At 36.9% G+C, this 24912-nt stretch overlaps 1 protein-coding gene across 1 annotated transcript in view; it reads left to right on the top strand.

Moving 5' to 3' along the window:
- Window positions 1-24912, top strand: part of LAMA2 (laminin subunit alpha 2) — a 646015-nt gene that overhangs the window by 297559 nt on the left and 323544 nt on the right. Inside the window, exons 6-9 of the mRNA XM_007190832.3 lie at window positions 2184-2273; window positions 3673-3790; window positions 19262-19440; window positions 23220-23319. Of these exons, the coding sequence (XP_007190894.2) occupies window positions 2184-2273; window positions 3673-3790; window positions 19262-19440; window positions 23220-23319 (487 nt within the window). The remainder of the gene's footprint in view (window positions 1-2183; window positions 2274-3672; window positions 3791-19261; window positions 19441-23219; window positions 23320-24912) is intronic.

The following is a 24912-nucleotide window of genomic DNA, read 5'->3' as shown; positions in this document are numbered from 1 at the left end:
ATAGCATCCTTTCAACACATCATTGAAAGTAGAAGCTAACAAGTGTTGTTTTCCAGTGTTAAACAGGAATTTGAGAGATTATGACATAGACGATCAGCCCAAGTTGCTATGAGTGATAACTGTTCTTTCTCCTATCCACGCCTCACTGTATTCACTGGTTTACTCATCTCCTTTATATGCTGCTACACAGCCAAGGCACTGTTACCAAGAGTCAATTCAGCAGTAAATCCATAGAACAAATATATGCTAACAGCGGAGGAGAAAAGAGGATTGTAGGGAGAAACTGAGATTGTGAGAAAAAGCATTGCTCTAGAATGACCCTACTAAGGTTAGACGGTTGCCACCAATTACCAAATTGCTGAACCGTCAGGCTGAATATTGAAGGGTGGTACTTTTCACAATTCCTGAGTACCCCTCACATATTTTCTCTTCTCATTACTTAACTTACTCACACCTAACGTCTCCATCATTACAAAATAACTTTTAAAGTTTTATTGTCCCCATGCAACACATGTTGGATGTTTTAGTGCCCTGTATTTCCAAACCTGAAATAATTTTACCTTGTCTTATATTTCAGTATATTGTAAATTGTCTTATGCAAAAGTAATCATTATTTTTCACCAATGTTTAGATTCTTCACTTGTTAAAAAAAAGATTTTTAATTATAATTTTGGCATGACTTAAAAATACACACCAAGGAAGACTGAATAATTTTGAAGTGAAATTTAATCTTTCCTGACAGTATATCTATCAAAGAAAAAAAATCAATGGAAATAAACGTGTTCCTGTTATCATCTTTTGCAGAAGGCAGAGAGGGGGTTAGGGTGCACATCTATTATTTATAACTTCATTGTACATGAGCCTTTAAAATAGTGCAGTAAAATTCAACATATAAATATGTTTTTTGAAAGTACTCAAGTTCTGTAAACACTACATATAAATTTAAATATATAAAAATAGTATATTGAATTTTAGCTCCTCTTCATGACGCAGAAATGAAGCATTGCACATTTATATTTAAAGCAAATTTCCCAATTTAAAAAACATCTACAAAACTACTGTATCAGCTTTCTGAGCAACTATTCCTGTTTGTATCTGTATTATAAGGTGATGAAGTTAGTGAAAAGCAGACTTTTTTATGTCTAAACTAAACCTAAACTTCCTTGCAGGTTACAGTAGTGTGAGGTCTATCAAGTAAGATAAAGTAACAAAAATATTATAAAAGATACTATATGTAAACAGCAAAAACAAACAAAAAGAATTTTAAAAAGAAGTAAAGAAAAGAAGTAAATTGGAAAAGGGAATTTGTAGTCAGGGAACTTTGTGTCCACCTACTTATTCTCACTAAATGTGTGGGTTTTTTTTTTTTTTTAGTGTAAATAATTGGAATAATAGAACTATCTACCATAAGTTGGTTATTTGGATTCTGTAAGGTAATATGAAGTACTCTCACAACTATAAAATGCTATATACAAATTAAGTAAAATTTTAAAATAGTCCTGTTCTGTAATTACAAATAATCTTTTAAAAATAGCTGAGTAGATGAAAATAATTAGGAACAGTCCTGTTAACTCAGACAGGAAAGTAATTGCATGGACATTTTAACATAATAATGAAAAAAAAGTGTTCTGCACATCTAGTTTACTTCTGACATTATGTTAAATCAATCTTAAAATTAATTTTCATTTTCTTTCTGATATGGTTAAGAAATGTGTTGTTGTGAGCACTATTTCCCTAAATTTGTTGATTCTTTTCAAATCCATCAAGTAAAACAGTCTGTGTATGATTCATGAACACCGATGTTCCTATAATGATAATAAAAGAGGTTTTCTTTCTTTCAACTTTTATGAAGAATTAGTGCCCTTGCTCCCCCGCCCCATAACAATTTGCTCTCAATAATAAATACTCCAGCATGGAGTATTTGTACTGTGCAGTCCTTTGTACTGTCTGTGAGAAAGAAATTTCTAAAATGCCCACCTAACGTAAATTAGAGGCATTCTGTCCCTGGGCTATGATTTCAATGTGAGGAGTTACTGGATACTTTTGTGAACCTTCTGTTGTTCTCTAGTGCTTCAAACTGAGGATACAAGCAGAAGGCCAAGTTTTTAACTGAATGTTCCCTTTTGTTGCTTTCACCTTGCAGTAGTCTTAATAGGATTTCTCTCTGGATTGCTTTTTTGCAGTATTACTACTCGGTCAAGGATATTTCGGTTGGAGGGATGTGCATCTGCTATGGTCATGCCAGGGCTTGTCCACTTGATCCAGTGACAAATGTATGTATATTTATAGGATGCTTAGGTAAAATGGAGCTCTGAACTGTAAAATGCTTCATGAGAAAGTTTGCTGACAGGGACGCTGTGAATGGGTATCAGGTCCCCACTTAACAGAAAGCCATGCCAGGGTGAAATAGAGCTGGCAGGTAGGATGATAGACTTTGAAGGCAGCCATCACAGTATCAGAAAACAGATTAGTTTTCTTCCAAAAAGGCTCCAAACTGGTCTATATATTTTGAAACCTTTCTAGCTATGACAGCCTGCTGTATGATTTAGCTTTAGAGAATGCCTGTCATTAATCAACCTGACCGTTTCTTTTAAGAATTTTTCATCAAAAAAATTAATGCAAACAAATGAAAAATGTACATGGAAGTAAATCTAAATGGCCATGGAACCGGAGGCTGAGGTAGGACATGGGCAGTAAGGAGTAGGGTGGAAGAGAGTATTCAAGAGAGCTTGAAACCGCCAGGTCAGAAAATGCTGGAATGGTTTTGGGTTGAATTTTTCATTAATGACAATGGACTAAATGAACATAACCTAAAAAAGAAGATGAATGAGCATCTGTTTTTCTCAGTCATAAATAAACTGGTGAAATAGAAAATCATCCACTTTATAGTGTATGGAAGAAATATATTCAATAGTAAGATCAGTGAATGTAGCTACCTATGTAAAGATTTTTTTCCTACTAAAACTGTAATGCAAATGGTATTTCTCAAATAGTATTAGTTTTCTGACTAATGCATCATAGTATTACCTCCTCGGGAAGATTCAAACCCCTGGCATATTTTTCTGGGCAAGGCTGTGGTCCTGCTTTCTTCAGGGTGTGGGCACTGTCTATCAGGGGTATTGATGAGCAGTATTTCCCAAGCTTTGAGAGCCCACACAGCAGCTTTGGAGGGCCAGTTCCATGTGATGAAATAAGACTGTACTCAGAACACACACAGACAGGAGATTCAGGCTTGGGGTATTAGATTTCTCTTCTATCCATGCCCCTCCATGCCTAGGAATCTACTCTTTCCCCTCTTCCTACACCAAATGTTGATTGTACTTTGAGGGAATCCTTAAAATGGATACATCCCACCCAGAAGACCTGTGGATCTCAGGAATCAGAGAAGGGATTCTAGTCTTCTAGACTACTCCCGGCTGGGCCTCTTCTCTCTTCTGTGTCTGAGCCCAGTGATTCCAGAGCCAGCCTGGATCTCCCTCCCTAAGCTGGTGTTGATCAAATACACCCACTCCCAAGGTTGGCACCTCTTCCTTCCCAGACTGATGGGAGTTTTAGATTTTGGTACATAGCCTTGATGTTTTCTTTTCTCTTCATTCTACCGTTCAGGGGAAGTCCCTCATTTATGGTTCCAAAGAATGCTAAAAGTATGCTTTTTCCCCATTTTTTGACTAGAAATCCCACTGTGAATGTGAGCACAACACGTGTGGTGATAGCTGTGATCAGTGCTGTCCTGGATTTCATCAGAAACCGTGGAGAGCAGGCACTTTTCTGACCAAAACTGAATGTGAAGGTATGTTCCTGACAAGCCAGCACCATGGGTAATTCTTCCTTTCCTGGGGCACAGGTGATATAAACATGTGCTGATTTCAGGTGAGCGCATATTTCCAGTTCATATATTTTATCCAAGACAGTAGCTGGTAAGCTCTTTTACCCTCCTGTTTTAGAGTTTTCAAGGTTTTTTTTTTTAATTTGACAAATATTTACCAAGCACCCACGAATTTACCACTGTGTGAAAATAATGAGAAATAGATAAAAGCATAGTATACACTTACTGTCATCAGGGGTGAATCTGAAGCTTATAGCATAATATATAGAGAGAAATGTAAGTAAACATTCAGTAAAACCTACAGGGTATAGAGATTACCCTTCTAAACACGTATGTTTATAAAATGGTTCTGAAACCAGTATAGCTCCAGATCCTTCTGCCTGTTCCCTTTGTAGTTCCTCCCCTAAATAGCTTAGGTAAATAGTAAATAGCTTTTGAATACCCATCACCTAATAAATGGAGAAAAACCAGAGGGGAGAGATCATACCCTACAGGTTAGAGTCAGTTTATTATCTGGGAAAGAAAGGCCTCTGATTCATTAGTTATACTTATTAAAGGGTAGTGTTTGGGGGCAGTAGCTGGGAAGAATAGGAGAGTAAAACGTAACAGAGAGAAGGCAGAAAATCAAATTTGTGCAGAAAGAATATTTATTTTAATAATAAGCATTAATATTTTAAATGTGTGGTTTCACATTAATAACAGTATAAAATGCTACTATTAGAAATGGTATCAGTGACAATCAGTAGCATAAACTATGCTATAGTAATTATTGGGCAGTGACAACCAAGAAAAAGCCAGGAATGAAAAATCGTAAAACAACTGGCTATGCAAACATTTGCCAACAAATACTCATTTATACTTTAATATTATCCCTTTGAAGTTTCTCCTGAAGGGAAATACCCAAGAAAGGTAGCAGATGGCTTTGTAGCCTAATATTGCCTACTGTCCCAACACAGTGACAGGGAAGCTAGAGAAACTTCTGTTTATGGAGATCTGTTCAGGCCAAGACGAGACCTAAAAACAAAGACTTCTGCTGAACTATAAATCCACACTAGCCAGAAAGCCCAATTCAATTGAATTCAAATATTAATATTTTAGTGAATCAGTCCTGATCACATTTTTTCGGTTCAATAGGTGTATGTGGTCACCAAAACAGGCTTGGTAGACATTTTAAACCAATACCAACCTTATCTATTTATTGAATAAAAATATTTATCATGTATCATGTGTCAGACAAGATAGGTCCTTAAAATTATTGAATTGTAACAGACTTTAATCATAAAATATTCCCCAAACATAAAATACATTTTCTTTTCAGTTTAAGATTCTGCCTATCCTATCAATGTCTTGAGTCCCTTCATTTTCTGCACATATCTCTTTTGCTTTTTGATTTGTGTCTGCGTGTTTGTGAAGATATTTTGGTTTAGAAATCACTCATTGTTACTGAGATGTATCTGAGAGAATGGACCACCACTACCCAGTGTTGTAAGGGGGGGTATCAGATGCCCAGCCCTTGTTTTTTATCATCCACCCCCAACCCCATTCCTGACGATCCCTCAGGATCTCCACAGCTTCTCCAACAAGAGCAGACATTCATTCCTAAGACTGAATTTAAGTTAAATGACACCATGAATATCTCTTCTCAAACTTCCTTAAATTTGATTAATTTCTCTTCTGCTTGTGGAATATCAGCAGTCACACGTGGAACTTTTGAGCATTTGAGGGTAGGGATTCTTCCTGTTGTCTCTGACATTCTATCACAAAGTTATCATGATGTAACGTTAAGTGGATCTGCAGAATCCTTTACCACTCTCCACTTGTGTATATGTGTTTAAACAAGGAAACAGAAAGGATGGATCAGACTTATTAGCAACAGGGCTGGACAAAGCAACACAGAAGGAAATTTCCACTTGCTGCTATATACATTTTTATAAAATAGTGTTATTATAAAACAGTTTTATCTTTCTTTGTGGAAGAGATGGGAGGTTGTATTTCCAAACTGAAAAAATAATTTTTTTTTTTGAAATCCACAAATTAAATATAAGGGTCTTAACCATAAAACCTTGTATAAATATTGTGCTTTTGGCAATGTATACGTTCGTAAAAGCTTATATGAAAATTTTATTCTCCGAGTTGAATTATGTTCCAATCACCTCTTAATATTTAGAAAAATCCTTCTGCAACATGACAAATCCCTTTATATAATGAACAACTGCCTTCTAATTCATTTGAATTTAATTTCGACTTTTATCAATCTAGCTTGTTTGAGGCAGATTATATCTCTAAAGTGCAAAGGATATGTATTCCATTGCTAAGCCTGTACTAACAGACAGTTTCTATCATGTGTCTTGAACATTCTGTGAAATAACAAACTGCTGATGACAGAGTGAAAAATGGCTCTTTGTAAGTAGGTACTATCCATGTTCTCTAAGGCTATAGATGAAAGCTGTGCAGGCCCAGGACCTTTAAACAGCAGCCAAGGCTGTAGGAAAGGGCCCTCATACATGGAGTGTGAAAAGGACTGCTCCTCAGGCATCAGTCTTTACCTGCATTAGCTATGGTTATAAGTGCAGTCAGCAATACTAGTTCTAAATAATGTGAGAATAAATTTGTATTCCTCTGTATTTCCCTCTAGTTGTACTTGTAGCAGAAATCTTGACTATTTTTTGCAATATATTTTTACAAGATTTTTGAGAATTCTTGCACATTGTCCTAAAGATATAAAACTGCTTATGATCCCTAGTGATTTATATTTGTGACTACATGTCCCCTAGAATACATTTTGAAAACTCTCCATTAATATAGCAAGAGTACTATATCTTAAATCAAAAGCCAAGAAGCTGAAGAAGATATTTGCAACAAACAAGAAAAGGAGATAATATCCTTACTGTATGAAGAGATCTTCCATAGCAATAAGAAAAAAATTCAAAAAAACCTGTTAAAAATGAGCAAAGATCAAAACAGACATTTCTCAGGAAAAAAATATGACATAACCATATAAAGAAATTATCCCACTTATTTATAATTCAGGAAGTATCCATTAAAACAATAAAAGTACTTTTTTTTTTAACTTACCAAAGTGTTCATTCATTCACTCAACATATGTTTGAATGCTCACCGAATGGAAAATGTTGGTAATACACAGTTTTGGTGAGGCCGTGGGGAAACAGTTTTATGCTATCTATCGGAGGGAGAGTAATCTGACATAGCATTTGCAGAGGGAATTTTTTCAAGTTAATTAAAATTAGAATTTCCCATGCCCCTTGACTAGAAATTGCACTTGCAGGAATTTAATCTGTAGATGGACTTGGATAGCTGTACAGGACATTTTATGATCCTTGTCTTTAGTACCCAGTTGCTAATACCACTGCTACTGACATTTACAGGGCTGAGTATTTACTGTCTCAGGCGTTCTGCTAGATGATCTGCATTCTCACCACAACCTAAGAGTTAAGTACTAAAATGACGCTAAGGCTTGAACTGTCTCCTCAAAGCCACTCAGCTGGCAAGTGGGGAGCCGTCTAACACCAGACCCCCACTCCTACCCCCACCTCCATTGTCCTCCTGGTAGGTACTCAGTGTTATAAAGGAGGAATCTGGAAACAATGTAACTGCCCACTATTAGGCATCTAATTAATCAGGAAGTACCCAGTGTAGCCTTAGGGAAAACATAATACTAATAGAGAAGGAGCCATGCTATTTACTGTTAGTAAAAAAGATAGTTCAGAACAGTATATAAATGTCCCCTTTTGTGGAATTAAAAAAAAGATTGAGCTGTGTGCCGCACACAGGCCCGTGCACGTGCATACACATGCACACATACGCACACACATATAGATGTGGAAATCAGTGCAAGGACACCTAAGAAACTCAACATCTGAGGAAGGACACTGCACAGTATATTTTTTGCCTAGTTCCCATCCTAAAATAAATTCTACCCATTTTTCTAAGCCTTACCCAATTCTTCCTGGGGAAGTAATTGTTTATTCCTCTGAACTCCTGTAATGTGATATGAAAAAGAAAAGGAGGAGAAGAGGAGAAGGGGGCTACGAAAACATAGAGGATGAAGATGAGAGGAAGTGGAACAGGGAAAATCAATTGGGAACTTATTTATAACACATTATGCTAATGATTTTACATACATTTTAAATCTTCCTACCTAGTAATTACTACTGACCGCTTCATGTTTTTTTTTTTTTTTTCTCAAACATCTTTATTGAAGTATAATTGCCTTACAATAGTGTGTTAGCATCTGCTTTATAACAAAGTGAATCAGTTATACATATACAATATGTTCCCATTTCTCTTCCCTCTTGCATCTCCCTCCCTCCCACCCTCCCCATCCCACCCCTCTAGGTGGTCACAAAGCACCGAGCTGATCTCCCTGTGCTATGCGGCTGCTTCCCACTAGCTATCTATTTTACATTTGGTAGTGTATATATGTCCATGACACTCTCTTACCCTGTCACATCTCACCCCACCCCCTCCCCATATCCTCAAGTCCATTCTCTAGTAGGTCTGTGTCTTTATTCCCGTCTTGCCACTAGGTTCTTCATGGCCTTTTTTTTTTTTTTTTTTTTTTTCCCTTAGATTCCATATATATGTGTTAGCATACTGTATTTGTTTTTCTCTTTCTGACTTACTTCACTCTGTATGACAGACTCTAACTCCATCCACCTCATTACAAATACCTCCATTTCATTTCTTTTTATGGCTGAGTAATATTCCATTGTATATATGTGCCACATCTTCTTTATCCATTCATCTGATGATGGACACTTAGGTTGCTTCCATGTCCTGGCTATTGTAAATAGAGCTGCAATGAACATTTTGGTACATGACTCTTTTTGACCTATGGTTTTCTCAGGGTATATGCCCAGTAGTGGGATTGCTGGGTCGTATGGTAGTTCTATTTGTAGTTTTTTAAGGAACCTCCATACTGTTCTCCATAGTGGCTGTATCAATTTACATTCCCACCAACAGTGCAAGAGGGTTCCCTTTCCTCCACACCCTCTCCAGCATTTACTGTTTCTAGATTTTTTGATGATGGCCATTCTGACCGGTGTGAGATGATATCTCATTGTAGTTTTGATTTGCATTTCTCTAATGATTAATGATGTTGAGCATTCTTTCATGTGTCTGTAGGCCATCTGTATATCTTCTTTGGAGACATGTCTATTTAGATCTTCTGCCCATTTTTGGATTGGGTTGTTCGTTTTTTTGTTATTGAGCTGCATGAGCTGCTTGTAAATCTTGGAGATTAATCCTTTGTCAGTTGCTTCATTTGCAAATATTTTCTCCCATTCTGAGGGTTGTCTTTTGGTCTTGTTTATGGTTTCCTTTGCTGTGCAAAAGCTTTTCAGTTTCATTAGGTCCCATTTGTTTATTTGTGTTCTTATTTCCATTTCTCTGGGAGCTGGGTCAAAAAGAATCTTGCTGTGATGTATGTCATAGAGTGTTCTGCCTATGTTTTCCTCTAAGAGTTTGATAGTGTCTGCCCTTACACTTAGGTCTTTAATCCATTTTGAGTTTATTTTTGTGCATGGTGTCAGGGAGTGTTCTAATTTCATACTTTTACATGTTCCTGTCCAATTTTCCCAGCACCACTTATTGAAGAGGCTGTCTTTTCTCCACTGTATATGCTTGCCTCCTTTATCAAAGATAAGTTGACCATATGTGTGTGGGTTTATCTCTGGGCTTTCTATCCTGTTCCATTGATCTATATTTCTGTTTTTGTGCCAATACCAAACTGTCTTGATTACTGAAGCTTTGTAATATAGTCTGAAGTCAGGGAGCCTGATTCCCCCAGCTCCATTTTTCGTTCTCAAGATGGCTTTGGCTATTCGGGGTCTTTTGTGTTTCCATACAAATTGTGAAATTTTTTGTTCTAGTTCTGTGAAAAATGCCAGTGGTAGTTTGATAGGGATTGCATTGAATCTGTAGATTGCTTTGGGTAGTAGAGACATTTTCACAATGTTGATTCTTCCAATCCAGGAACATGGTATATCTCTCCATCTATTTGTATCATCTTTAATTTCTTTCATCAGTGTCTTATAATTTTCTGCATACAGGTCTTTTGTCTCCTTAGGTAGGTTTATTCCTAGATATTTTATTCTTTTTGTTGCAATGGTAAATGGGAGTGTTTTCTTAATTTCACTTTCAGATTTTTCGTCATTAGTGTATAGAAATGCAAGAGATTTCTGTGCATTAATTTTGTATCCTGCTACTTTACCAAATTCATTGATTAGCTCTAGGAGTTTTCTGGTAGCCTCTTTAGGATTCTCTATGTATAGTATCATGTCGTCTGCAAATAGTGACAGCTTTACTTCTTCTTTTCCGATTTGGATTCCTTTTATTTCTTTGTCTTCTCTGATTGCTGTGGCTAACACTTCCAAAACTATGTTGAATAATAGTGGTGAGAGTGGGCAACCTTGTCTTGTTCCTGATCTTAGTGGAAATGGTTTCAGTTTTTCACCATTGAGGACAATGTTGGCTGTGGGTTTGTCATATATGGCCTTTATTATGTTGAGGAAAGTTCCCTCTATGCCTACTTTCTGCAGGGCTTTGATCATAAATGGGTGTTGAATTTTGTCAAAAGCTTTCTCTGCATCTATTGAGATGATCATATGGTTTTTCTCCTTCAATTTGTTAATATGGTGTATCACATTGATTGATTTGCGTATATTGAAGAATCCTTGCATTCCTGGGATAAACCCCACTTGATCATGGTGTATGATCCTTTTAATGTGCTGTTGGATTCTGTTTGCTAGTATTTTGTTGAGGATTTTTGCATCTATGTTCATCAGTGATATTGGCCTGTAGTTTTCTTTCTTTGTGACATCTTTGTCTGGTTTTGGTATCAGGGTGATGGTGGCCTCGTAGAATGAGTTTGGGAGTGTTCCTCCCTCTGCAATATTTTGGAAGAGTTTGAGAAGGATAGGTGTTAGCTCTTCTCTAAATGTTTGATAGAATTCGCCTGTGAAGCCATCTGGTCCTGGGCTTTTGTTTGTTGGAAGGTTTTTAATCACAGTTTCAATTTCAGTGCTTGTGATTGGTCTGTTCATATTTTCTATTTCTTCCTGGTTCAGTCTCGGCAGTTTGTGCATTTCTAAGAATCTGTCCATTTCTTCCAGGTTGTCCATTTTATTGGCATATAGTTGCTTGTAGTAATCTCTCATGATCTTTTGTATTTCTGCAGTGTCAGTGGTTACTTCTCCTTTTTCATTTCTAATTCTATTGATCTGAGTCTTCTCCCTTTTTCTCTTGATGAGTCTGGCTAATGGTTTATCAATTTTGTTTATCTTCTCAAAGAACCAGCTTTTAGTTTCATTGATTTTTGCTATTGTTTCCTTCATTTCTTTTTCATTTATTTCTGACCTGATCTTTATAATTTCTTTCCTTCTGCTGGCTTTGGGGTTTTTTTGTTCTTCTTTCTCTAATTGCTTTAGGTGCAAGGTTAGGTTGTTTATTCGAGATGTTTCCTGTTTCTTGAGGTAGGCTTGTATTGCTATAAACTTCCCTCTTAGCACTGCTTTTGCTGTGTCCCATAGGTTTTGGGTCGTCGTGTCTCCATTGTCATTTGTTTCTAGGTATTTTTTGATTTCCCCTTTGATTTCTTCAGTAATCACTTCGTTATTAAGTAATGTATTGTGTAGCTTCCATGTGTTTGTATTTTTTACAGATCTTTTCCTGTAATTGATATCTAGTCTCATAGCGTTGTGGTCGGAAAAGATACTTGATACGATTTCAATTTTCTTAAATTGACCTAGGCTTGATTTGTGACCCAAGATATGATCTATCCTGGAGAATGTTCCATGAGCACTTGAGAAAAATGTGTATTCTGTTGTTTTTGGGTGGAATGTCCTATAAATATCAATTAAGTCCATCTTGTTTAATGTATCATTTAAAGCTTGTGTTTCCTTATTTATCTTCATTTTGGATGATCTGTCCATTGGTGAAAGTGGGGTGTTAAAGTCCCCTACTATGATTGTGTTGCTGTCAATTTCCCCTTTTATGGCTGTTAGTATTTGCCTTATGTATTGAGGTGCTCCTATGTTGGGTGCATAAATATTTACAATTGTTATACCTTCCTCTTGGATCGATCCCTTGATCATTATATAGTGTCCTTCTTTGTCTCTTGTAATAGTCTTTATTTTAAAGTCTATTTTGTCTGATATGAGAATTGCTACTCCAGCTTTCTTTTGATTTCCATTTGCATGGAATATCTTTTTCCATCCCCTCACTTTCAGTCTGTATGTGTCCCTAGGTCTGAAGTGGGTCTCTTGTAGACAACATATGTATGGGTCTTGTTTTTGTATCCATTCAGCCAGCCTGTGTCTTTTGGTGGGAGCATTTAATCCATTTACATTCAAGGTAATTATCGATATGTATGTTCCTATTCCCATTTTCTTAAATGTATTGGGTTTGTTATTGCAGGTGTTTTCCTTCTCTTGTGTTTCTTGCCTAGAGAAGTTCCTTTAGCATTTGTTGTAAAGCTGGTTTGGTGGTGCTGAACTCTCTCAGCTTTTGCTTGTCTGTAAAGGTTTTAATTTCTCCATCGAATCTGAATGAGATCCTTGCTGGGTAGAGTAATCTTGGTTGTAGGTTTTTCTCCTTCATGACTTTAAGTATATCCTGCCACTCCCTTCTGGCTTGCAGAGTTTCTGCTGAGAGATCAGATGTTAACCTTATGGGCATTCCCTTGTGTGTTATTTGTTTTTTTTCCCTTGCTGCCTTTAATATGTTTTCCTTATATTTAATTTTTGACAGTTTGATTAATATGTGTCTTGGCGTGTTCCTCCTTGGGTTTATCCTGTATGGGACTCTCTGTGCTTCCAGGACTTGATTAACTATTTCCTTTCCCATATTAGGGAAGTTTTCAACTATAATCTCTTCAAATATTTTCTCAGTCCCTTTCTTTTTCTCTTCTTCTTCTGGGACCCCTATAATTCGAATGTTGGCACGTTTAATGTTGTCCCAGAGGTCCCTGAGACTGTCCTCAGTTCTTTTCATTCTTTTTTCTTTATCCTGCTCTGTAGTAGTTATTTCCACCATTTTATCTTCCAGGTCACTTATCCTTTCTTCTGCCTCAGTTATTCTACTGTTGATCCCATCTAGAGTATTTTTAATTTCATTTATTGTGTTTTTCATCATTGCTTGGTTCCTCTTTAGTTCTTCTACATCCTTGTTAAATGTTTCTTGCATTTTGTCTATTCTATTTCCAAGATTTTGGATCATCCTTACTATCATTATTCTGAATTCTTTTTCAGGTAGACTACCTATTTCCTCTTCATTTGTTAAGTCCAGTGTGTTTTGAGCCTGCTCCTTCATCTGCTGTGTGTTTTTCTGTCGTCTCATTTTGCCTATCTTACTGTGTTTGGGGTCTCCTTTTCACAGGCTGCGGGTTCGTAGTTCCCGTTGTTTTTGGTATCTGTCCCCAGTGGCTAAGGTTGGTTCAGTGGGTTGTGTAGGCTTCCTGGTGGAGGGAACTAGTGCCTGAGTTCTGGTGGATGAGGCTAGATCTTGTCTTTCTGGTGGGCACGTCCACGTCTGGTGGTGTATTTTGGGGTGTCTGTGGCCTTATTTTGATTTTAGGCAGCCTCTCTGCTAATGGATGGGGTTGTGTTCCTGTCTAGCTAGTTGTTTGGCATAGGGTGTCCAGCACTGTAGCTTGCTGGTCGTTGAGTGAAGTTGGGTCTTGATGTTGAGATGGAGATCTCTGGGAGATTTTTGCCGTTTGGTATTACGTGGAGCTGGGAGCTCTCTTGTGGACCAGTGTTCTGAAGTTGGCTCTCCCACCTCAGAGGCACGGCCCTGATGCCTGGCTGGAGCACCAAGAGCCTTTCGTCCACACGGCTCAGAGTAAAAGGGAGAAAAAATAGAAAGAAAGAAAGAAAGAGGCTATAATATAGTGAAGTAAAATAAAGCTATTGTAAAGCAAAGCTATACAGACAAAATCTCACCCAGAAGCATATACATATACACTCACAAAAAAAAGGAAAAGGGGAAAAATTAATATCTCCTGCTCCCAGAGTCCACCTCCTGAATTTGGGATGATTCGTTGTCTATTCAGGTATTCAGCAGATGCAGGCACATCAAGTTGTTTGTGGAGTTTTAATCCGCTGCTTCTGAGGCTGCTGGGAGAGATTTCCCCTTCTCTTCCCTGTTCGCACAGCTCCTGGGGTTCAGCTTTGGATTTGGACCCGCCTCTGTGTGTAGGTCGCCTGAGGGCGTCTGTTCCCCGCCCAGACAGGACGGGGTTAAAGGAGCAGCTGCTTCGGGGGCTCTGGCTCACCCAGGCCGCGGGGAGGGAGCGGTACGGAGGAGGCGGGACGAGCCTGCGGCGGCCGAGGCTGGCGTGACGTTGCACCAGCTCGAGGCGCGCAGTGCGTTCTCCCGGGGATGTTGTCCCCGGATCCCGGGACCCCGGCAGTGGCGGGCTGCACAGGCTCCCGGGAGGGGAGGTGTGGAGAGTGACCTGTGTTCACACACAGGCTTTTTGGAGGCGGCAGCAGCAGCCCCAGCGTCTCACGCCCGTCTCTGGGGTCCGCGCTGATCGCCGTGGCTCGCGCCCTTCTCTGGAGCTCGTTTAGGCGGCGCTCTGAATCCCCTCTCCTTGCGCGCAGCGAAACAAAGAGGCAAGAAAAAGTCTCTTGCCTCTTCGGCAGCTGCAGACCTTTTCCCGGTCTCCCTCCCGGCTAGCTGTGGTGCGCCAACCCCTTCAGGCTGTGTTCACGCAGCCAGCCCCAGTCCTCTCCCTGCGATCCGACCGCAGCCCGAGCCTCAGCTCCCAGCCCCGCCCGCCCCGGCGGGGGAGCAGACAAGCCTCTCGGGCTGGTGAGTGCTGCTCGGCGCCGAGCCTCTGTGCAGGAGTCTCTCCGATTTTCCCTCTGCGCCCCTGTTGCTGTGGGATCTGCACTGATAGCCGCGGCTCGCGCCCTTTTCTGGAGTTCGTTTAGGCGGCGCTCTGAATCCCCTCTCCTTGCCCGCCGCGAAACAAAGAGGCAAGAAAAAGTCTCTTGCCTCTTCAGCAGCTGCAGACTTTTTCCCGGACTCCCTCCGGGCTAGCTGTGGTGCGCTAACCCCTTCAGGCTGTGTTCACGCCACCAGTCCCAGTCCTCTCCCTGCGATCCGACCGAAGCCCGAGCCTCAGCTCCCAGCCCCGCCCGCCCCGGCGGGGGAGCAGACAAGCCTCTCGGGCTGGTGAGTGCTGCTCGGCGCCGAGCCTCTGTGCGGGAACCTCTCCGCTTTGCCCTCCGCACCTCTGTGGCTGCGCTCTCCTCCGTGGCTCTGAAGCTTCCCCCCTCCGCCCCCCGCAGTCTCCGCCCGCGAAGGGGCTCCTAGTGCGTGGAAACCTTTCCTCCTTCACGGCTCCCTCCCACTGGTGCAGGTGCCGTCCCTATTCTTTTGTCTCTGTTATTTCTTTTTTCTTTTGCCCTACCCAAGTACGGGGGGAGTTTCTTGCCTTTTTGGAGGTCGGACGTTTTCTGCCAGCGTTCAGTGGGTGTTCTGTAGGAGCAGTTCCACGTGTAGATGTATTTCTACTGTATCTGTGGGAAGGAATGTGATCTCCGCGTCTTACTCTTCCGCCATCTTCTCCCTGGTTCTCCGCTTCATGTTTTATATGGAAACTGAGCCTTAGTAAATGAAGTTCCCTACCTCACAGGACTACTAAGGAGTGAAGAGGACACCCAAATCCAAGACTGGCACAAAATAGCGTGATCTCACCACTGAGCAAACCAGCTCTCATCTTGTCCTGATACCTTGGCACTTATCGTACAGCTTTTTCTTATCAGATAACTTGAAGGGATTGTGGTAGTGGTTAGCCCTGCAGACTCTGGAGCCTGACTTCAGAGTTTGGCTTACAATACTGATTTGGTGAACTTTTACTAGTTACTTCACTTCTCTTTGCTTGAGGTTCCTAATATATGAAAAGAGGTTAATGGAGTCCGTAAGTCACAAAACTATTTGAGAATTAAAATCAGTGGTAATAAATATAAAACATTTAGAACAGAATGTGGCATATAAAAAAAATCCGTAAGTTTTAGTTATGATTAGTAGTAAAAGAAAGGAATAACATACTGGCACAAAAACAGAAACATAGATCAATGGAACAAGATAGAAAGCCCAGAGATTAACCCACGCACCTATGGTCAACTAATCTATGACAAAGGAGGCAAAGATATACAATGGAGAAAAGACAGTCTCTTCAATAAGTGGTGCTGGGAAAACTGGACAGCCACATGTAAAAGAATGAAATTAGAATACTCCCTAACACCATACACAAAAATAAACTCAAAATGGATTAGAGACCTAAATATAAGACTGGACACTATAAAACTCTTAGAGGAAAACATAGGAAGAACACTCTTTGACATAAATCACAGCAAGATCTTTTTCGATCCACCTCCTAGAGTAATGGAAATAAAAACAAAAATAAACAAGTGGGACCTAATGAAACTTCAAAGCTTTTGCACAGCAAAGGAAACCATAAACAAGACGAAAAGACAACCCTCAGAATGGGAGAAAATATTTGCAAATGAATCAACGGACAAAGGATTAATCTCCAAAATATATAAACAGCTCATTCAGCTCAATATCAAAGAAACAAACACCCCAATCCAAAAATGGGCAGAAGACCTAAATAGACATTTCTCCAAAGAAGACATACAGACGGCCACGAAGCACATGAAAAGATGCTCAACATCACTAATTATTAGAGAAATGCAAATCAAAACTACAATGAGGTATCACCTCACTCCTGTTAGAATGGGCATCATCAGAAAATCTACAAACAACAAATGCTGGAGAGGGTGTGGAGAAAAGGGAACCCTCTTGCACTGTTGGTGGGAATGTAAATTGATACAGCCACTATGGAGAACAATATGGAGGTTCCTTAAAAAACTAAAAATAGAATTACCATATGACCCAGCAATCCCACTACTGGGCATATACCCAGAGAAAACCGTAATTCAAAAAGACACGTGCACCCGAATGTTCATTGCAGCACTATTTACAATAGCCAGGTCATGGAAGCAACCTAAATGCCCATCAACAGACGAATGGATAAAGAAGTTGTGGTACATATATACGATGGAATATTATTCAGCCATAAAAAGGAACGAAATTGAGTCATTTGTTGAGAAGTGGATGGATCTAGAGACTGTCATACAGAGTGAAGTAAGTCAGAAAGAGAAAAACAAATATCGTATGTTAATGCATGTATGTGGAACGTAGAAAAATGGTACAGATGAGCCAGTTTGCAGGGCAGAAGTTGAGACACAGATGTAGAGAATGGACATATGGACACCAAGGGGGGAAAACTGCGATGAGGTGGGGATGGTGATGTGCTGAATTGGGCGATTGGGATTGACATGTATACACTGATGTGTATAAAACTGATGCCTAATAAGAACCTGCAGTATAAAAAAACAAACAAAACAACTAATACTAAACTTTCATTGGGTTATTTGTATGGAAATATGTTAATATAAATGTTTCAGACATTACATGAAATTTCTAAAAATCTTATATTTGTATTTGTATGGAAATATGTATGGAAATATGTTAATATAAATGTTTCAGACATTACATGAAATTTCTAAAAATCTTATATTTGTATTTGTATGGAAATATGTATGGAAATATGTTAATATAAATGTTTCAGACATTACATGAAATTTCTAAAAATCTTATATTTGTATTTGTATGGAAATATGTATGGAAATATGTTAATATAAATGTTTCAGACATTACATGAAATTTCTAAAAATCTTATATTTGTATTTGTATGGAAATATGTATGGAAATATGTTAATATAAATGTTTCAGACATTACATGAAATTTCTAAAAATCTTATATTTGTATTTGTATGGAAATATGTATGGAAATATGTTAATATAAATGTTTCAGACATTACATGAAATTTCTAAAAATCTTATATTTGTATTTGTATGGAAATATGTATGGAAATATGTTAATATAAATGTTTCAGACATTACAGGAAACGTCTAAAAATCTTATATGTTCTGGTATAATGTTATAAGTAATAATCCTAGTTATTACTTTAAAATGTATATCTCAGAAATAACTAATTTTCTTGTCAACTGCATTATTATGAACTTTCATCAAATCTTTAACCATGGTCATTTTTAAGTCTTTTGTCATTTACAGACAGTTCTGGGTGTACTCTGATGATTTTGCAAATATGTTCCTATAAAAGAGTTTCATCTTCAAGAAATTCATGGAAAAGACTCTGACAAGTACAGGTTTCTGGTAACTGACTGTACTGCTGAACTGAATGAATAAGCATTTTCAGAACTCAAATGAAAAACTGATGAACTCATAAAAGTGCTAACAAAAGATCAAGATGAAAAAAAAGAAATTAATTACATGGGACTGAGTGAACTGATGAGGATGAGTATAATTTTTGTGACTTTCTGTCTGAATTAAAAAAAAAAATCCCACAAGGACTCAGAGGAAAAGAATATACAAATCAATTTTCACTGCAAAGTAAAGGAGCTGTTACAGTGGAGGATTACTGGACTGAATGTCAATATTATGACATAGTATAAGTGTGTTTCATGTTTGGTAATTGCAATCATTGTTGCTTTTGTTGTGGTCATCCATGTACAATGCTTGGTGTCAGTCTATCTATCTCTTGTAAAAATAAAATACAGTGTGTGTGTGTGGAAAAAAAAAATAAATAAATAAAGGAGGACAAAATAAAGCATTAAAAAAAAAAAAAAAAAAAAAAAAAGAAAGGAATAACATTTGACTCTTGAACAACATGGATTTGAACTGCAGCGGTCCATTTATAGGCGGATTTCTTTCACTAAATGCAGACAACAGTGCTACAGTACTACACAATCCGTGGTTGGTTGAATTGGGGGATGAGAAACCAAGGACAGAGAGGGCTGACTGCAAAGTTATACTCTAATTTTCCATTGCGCAGAGGATTGGTGCCCTTAACTCCTGCATTATTCAAGGGTCAAATGTATATACTAAGCATCCTTTTTACCTGTAGTATCTAACACAGAGGTTCACATAGAATAATTATTCATTACAGATTACATGGATGTTAATCATTCAGTACCATACTTCAGTAATTTGTTTGTCATAATAGGAAATTGTAGGGTGAATTATATGAAATATCAGTTTTATAAGATAAAATCAGTCAAATATTGGCAATTTCATATGCTTCAGCTTAATTTATGTTTTAACTATTTCAAGTTCCATTAAAACATGCAAATTTATTAATATCTCTAATAAATCCAAGTACTTTCTAGATACCTTTGTATTGATTATATATATATATATATAATGTAATATAATTTTCCATATGGTATAAAAATCTCTTATGTAACAAAATATTACTTTTAAATATATCTGAAATCTGAAATTAATGTTTATAAATTTATTTTTCCCTAATGCAGCCTGCAATTGTCATGGGAAAGCTGAAGAATGCTATTATGATGAAAATGTTGCCAGAAGAAATCTGAGTTTAAATATACATGGAAAGTACATTGGAGGGGGTGTGTGCATTAATTGTACTCGAAACACTGCTGGTATAAATTGTGAGACATGCATTGATGGTTTCTTCAGACCCAAAGGGGTAAAGTATGCTTTTTCTTTCATTAAGTGTTATTTTGGCTTTTTCAGACAGAGATGTATTATAGGGAAAAATAATTTTGATAGCTTCTCTAAATAGCTGGACTTCAAATTCTCAAAGGTGACTAGAAATATTTCATAGTAGAAACTGTATAAATCTTTCAGGATGTGATATAAAATATTTCCATCTCTCCAGAAAGTCCCATTGTGCCTCATTCCAGTCAATCACCACCCCTAGGCAAACTCTGTTCTGATTTTTAGAGCATAAATTAGTTTTGCCTCTTAGTGAATTTCCCAAAAATGAAATCATAAAGTACATAAAATTTTTGGTCTTCCTTTCACTCAATTTAACATGTTAAGATTTATTCATGTTGTACACATCAGTAGTTATTTCTTTTTAAAAAAATATTGCTAAGGAGTAGTCCTTTGCATGAACATATCTTAATTTTTAATCCATTCTCCTGTTGGTGGATATTTGGGTCATTTCCAGTTTTTGGTTAGCTCCTATAAAACAATTTTATATGAGTCTTTTTGTGGGCATGTGTTATTAACCTTGTGTAAATACCTAGGAGTAGAGTACTTGTTTCATAGGATAGATACATGTTTGACTTTATAAGATACTGCCAACATTTTGTCAAGTTAGTAATACTGTTTTACATGTTCACCAGAAATGTATGTAAATTCTAGTTCTTCCATATTATCTCTATTATTTGGTCTTGACTATCTTTTTGAATTAGCCATTCTAGTGGATGTGGGTGTAGTAGGTATGGCAAGTGGGTACTAGGAAATCACTAAGTCGTTCCCATCAATGCTTAGTGCTACAGCAGATCTTCTATTATGAATTTACAGCAGATCCCATGGATTAAATTCTTATTTTAAGTGTTTATTGGCTATTCCTATATTTTCTCTTGTGAAGTATTTCTTCAAGTCAAGAAATTGTTCTTTTTTATTCTAGAAATGTTATAATTTTAACTTTTAGGGCTATGGCCCATCTCAAGTTAATCTTTGTGTAGGGTATGAAATAATGATTGAGATCTATGTGGTTCATCTGTTGTTCCAGCACCACTTTTGGAAAAATACTTTCTTTTTCTCTTTTAAATTGTTTTGAGGCATTTTTTGAAAATCAGTTGATCTTTTGGGTCAACATCTGGAGCCCCAGTTCTGTTCCATGGACTTATTTGTCCATCTTTGTGGTAATGGCACACTATCTTGATGACTTTAGCTTTAATAAAACTAGAATTCAGAGACATATGTGCACTAACTTTATTCTTCCTTTTGAAGATTGTTTTGGCTATACTAGTTTCTTTACATTTCCATACAAATTTTAGAATCAACTTCTCAATGACAGAAATATTAGTTGGGATTGTTCTATAGAATCTAAATGCAAATATGGAGAGAACTAACACTTTAACAATACTGAGTCTGGGCTGGGAAGATCCCACAGGCCTCGGAGCTACTAAGCCCGTGAGCCACAACTACTGAAGCCCACATGCCTAGAGCCCGTGCTCTGCAACAAGAGAAGCCACCGCAATGAGAAGCCTGCGCACCACAAGGAAGAGTAGCCCCTGCTCACCACGACTAGAGAAAAGCCTGCATGCAGCAATGGAGACCCAACACACAAAAAAATAAATAAATAAATAAATTTATTAAAACAATAAAGCTACGGTATTTTCTGGATTTCACTTATTCTAATGAGAAGGCAGCCATCATTTGCATTTTTTTTCTTCTATATATAATGTGTCTTTAATTCTCTGACTGGTTTCAAAATATCCTCTTTTTATTTGCCTTTTAGCAGCCAAAACATGTATTGGCAAACTATGACCTCTAGATCAAATTTGGCCCATGGCCTATATCTATATGGCCTGCAAACAAATAATTTTTGTTTTACATTTGTAAAAGTTTGTTAAAAGAAAAAAAAGAAAGAGGCGGAGGAGAAGGAGGGGAGGAGAAAAAGGAGAGGAAGGGAAAGGAGATGGAACGAAAATGAAAAGAACAACAAAAAAATTAAGAAAAAGAAAAAGAAGAACAAGATGCACAAGAACTAGGTGAAAGAGGAGGAGGAGAGAAGGAGGAGGAAGAGAAGAAGCAAACCTTATGTGCCTTACAAAGCCTACAATTTTATTTACAGAAAAAATTTTCCAATCTCAGAATTGGACCATGTGTGTCTAAATGTGGCTCATCATTGGAATCTTAAATCATATTTATAAGAGCTAAGAATTTATCCTAAGGAAATTTATTGCTGTATGCACACAGAGAGTTTTGTTTTGGTTTTTTTCATCTATTGGTTAGAAAGCCCTTCTCCCAATTCCACTCTCAAATTGCTACTCATACTTCAAGCTCCAGTCTAAACGTCCCTTTTTCTGTGAAGCATTGCTTGACTTCATTGTGTTATTACTCTCTCTTCTTTTGCCCCAGAACGCTCTGCTTGTGTGTCTATTTTATCACTTTGCACATTCTATTTAATCAATGTCTTTCAAGTCTGCTATTCCTGTAAGCTTCTTTAAGGCAGAAATCAGGCCTTATCTGTGCTTTGCACAGTCCTTACTTCATAATAGGAAGTGAATGAATGGGTCTTAAACAAATGATGATTTTGAAACTGATCTGTGGATATAGTTGATTGAATTCTATCAGACATGTAAATATTTCTCTACTTGTGAAACTTTGACTTATATTAGCGAACAGGTTTTCATTTATCAATTAAACCTAGATATATACATATATAAAACTGTATTTTATGGGAGAAACATATATATATACTTATATACACAATTTTTCATATATATTCAGAGTATTTTAGTATTTCCTAGGCAAAGAATTTGTTTTTGGTTTTTTTTTGTTCTTATCCTATTGCATCTTGAAAATAAATGTTGTATATTTGGTACATTAGCCCGGTCTAGGTGTGTTTAATTAAAATATTCTAACATTAAAAACTACTAGTTGTATTGTGTATTTAATGTATGTGAGGAATCTTATGAGATGCTTTATATGTTATTCCTCTTAATTTTAATTTAATAACATCACTAAAGTTTCTACTATTATCCTCATATTATCAGGAAGTAAATAAATTGCAGGAGGCCACATAGCCAGTAAGTGGACACAGTGGGATATGAGCTCAAGTCTTCCTAATTACAGAGCCTACATTGTTTCCCCCCAGATTATGCTGCCTCATGAGAAAGTCAAATTTTTAACGTAAATATTTAACATCTTTTTCAAGCACCAAATATAAATTTCTATTTAATTAGCTATATCACGATCAATGTAAAAAGTTTTTGAAAAATTAATTTGGGGAAAAATTACTAATTTTGAACTATGTTGTAATAAAATAGTAAGGAAGATTTTATTATGGAATGTATATTTCTCTAATATTCTAATGTTCTCTATATAAGCAAACATTGTTCTTTTTGTTTGTAATAATAATGATACTGTGATTATAAAAGAAAGAGATGCATACTGAAATGTGTAGGGATTAAAAGACTCTTTATTTGGGATTTTCTTTAAAAACTTCAGCAAAGAATAAAACGTGATGAATCATATAGCAAAATCTTGATAATTGTTGAATCTAGGTAACAAATATTTAGTAGTTTATTATACTATCCTCTTTATTTCTGTGTATCCACTTAGATGAAACGGATTTTAGAAAATGCAATCATATAATAAAGAAAATTTCTTATATTATCATATTCTAAATATAATTTATTATTATTTATTATTAAAATTTGCTTTAAAGGCTTGCTGATTGAAAAATTTAGTGTTTTTAAAACAGAATTTTAATGTTTTTGTTAGATATCTCCAAATTATCCAAGACCATGCCAGCCATGCCATTGTGACCCAGTTGGTTCCTTAAATGAAGTCTGTGTCAAGGATGAAAAACGTGCTCAACGAGGTGAGAGCTATAGTAGAAGGCCGTTGTTCTGATGAAAGGACAACTAAAGCCAAGTGTGATTATTTTCAGAAGAACATGTTGCAGTAAATTTCATTCATGTAATAAATTTTTTCTTTTTTTTTTGGCTACGTTGGGTCTTTGTTGCTGCGTGCGGGCTTTTTTCTCTAGTTGCAGTGAGTGGGGCTATTTGTTGTGGTGCACAGGCTTCTCATTGCGGTGGCTTCTGTTGCGGAGCACAGGCTCTAGGTGCGCAGGCTTCAGTAGTTGAAGCATCCAGGCTCAGTAGTTGTGGCACGTGGGCCCCAGAGCACGTGGGCTCAGTGTAAATTTATTCTTATAGCTATCAATGTCCCCTACAGGAAGTAGTTTTTAATTCATCTCAATAATTATGTTTATGTTTAATTATACTTTGAAAGCAAGAAGAGTTGAATCATTTGTTTTGCATTAGTATACATGTGTATATATATATACACACATATATACATATTTACATATCTATCTATATATATCTTCTAGTCAATTATAAATCTGTGGTGTATGTAATTTTTTGATGTCTTGTTATTTATTATATTGCTTTGTAGCATGTATGATTTCTAGGGTGAAATGACAGTGTTCATTGAGGGATGTGTGTGCTACAATGGGAAGAGCAAATAGATGAGATCACAGACTGAGATGTAGTTAATAATACAGAAAGCGAGAAGTCTACATAAAGGGCTGTAAAAGGCAGTAGGAATGAGTTAATGAAGGGAAAGAGGCTGACGTTAATTTAAGACAAAACCTTCTTTGAGGATTGAAATTCATGATGAACTCCAAATGTTAAGGAATCAAATGCCAAATTAACTCTTTGATGTAAAATGTTTAGGAGCTACTTCCAGGAAAGTTGCTTGCCAAAGTAGAAAATTCATAGAATATATCTGGAACTGTTTCTTTATATTTCTAAGACTGGATTCTTCTCTTCTGTGGAAAGACTAAAATAAATCATGGCTATGCTATAGGCTTTTTCCCCGAAAGACCTTCTATTTAAAAGACTGGCAATATTTCTTTGGCACAGTTTAGCTTACCTGCTTTCTTTACAAAACTATTTGATTATCTGTTTAAGCCTTACAGTCTTAAATCTTAAAAGATTAAAAAATGATTATTTAAAAACTCAAATGGTGAATTATTGATGTCACTTTTCATTTTATGGTCCCTTATCTTTTTATGGTAGCAACTAAATCACATTATTTTGAGCAATGTAATTTAATTTTATCCCCTGAGTTTAAAATGGTAGGTATTTTGTTGTTGAAAAAAGTGATTGAAAAAATAGAAAAGTAGAAAAATCAGTATTCAATGCAGTGGTAATTCAGCATAGTACTATTATTAACATTTGTGTGTTAACTTTACATGATGAATTTTTCCCCATATCCATTCATTTCTCTGAAATCTGGTTTTAGCTCCTGAATACAGTACTCAACTTTGAATAGATATTAAGATTGTTTCTAAATTTTGTATATTTTAACCAATGCTGTAATGAAGATTTTTGGATATAAATATTTTTCAATTATTTTTTTCCTCTGTGCTCTGTCTAAATTCTTTTTTCCAAATTGTGGTATA

This window comes from Balaenoptera acutorostrata, chromosome 14 (genome assembly GCF_949987535.1).
Source record: "Balaenoptera acutorostrata chromosome 14, mBalAcu1.1, whole genome shotgun sequence".
NCBI classification, from domain to species: Eukaryota; Metazoa; Chordata; class Mammalia; order Artiodactyla; family Balaenopteridae; genus Balaenoptera; species Balaenoptera acutorostrata.
The sequence above is the reverse complement of the archived record's forward strand: the minus strand, read 5'-3'. Positions and strand labels throughout refer to the sequence as shown.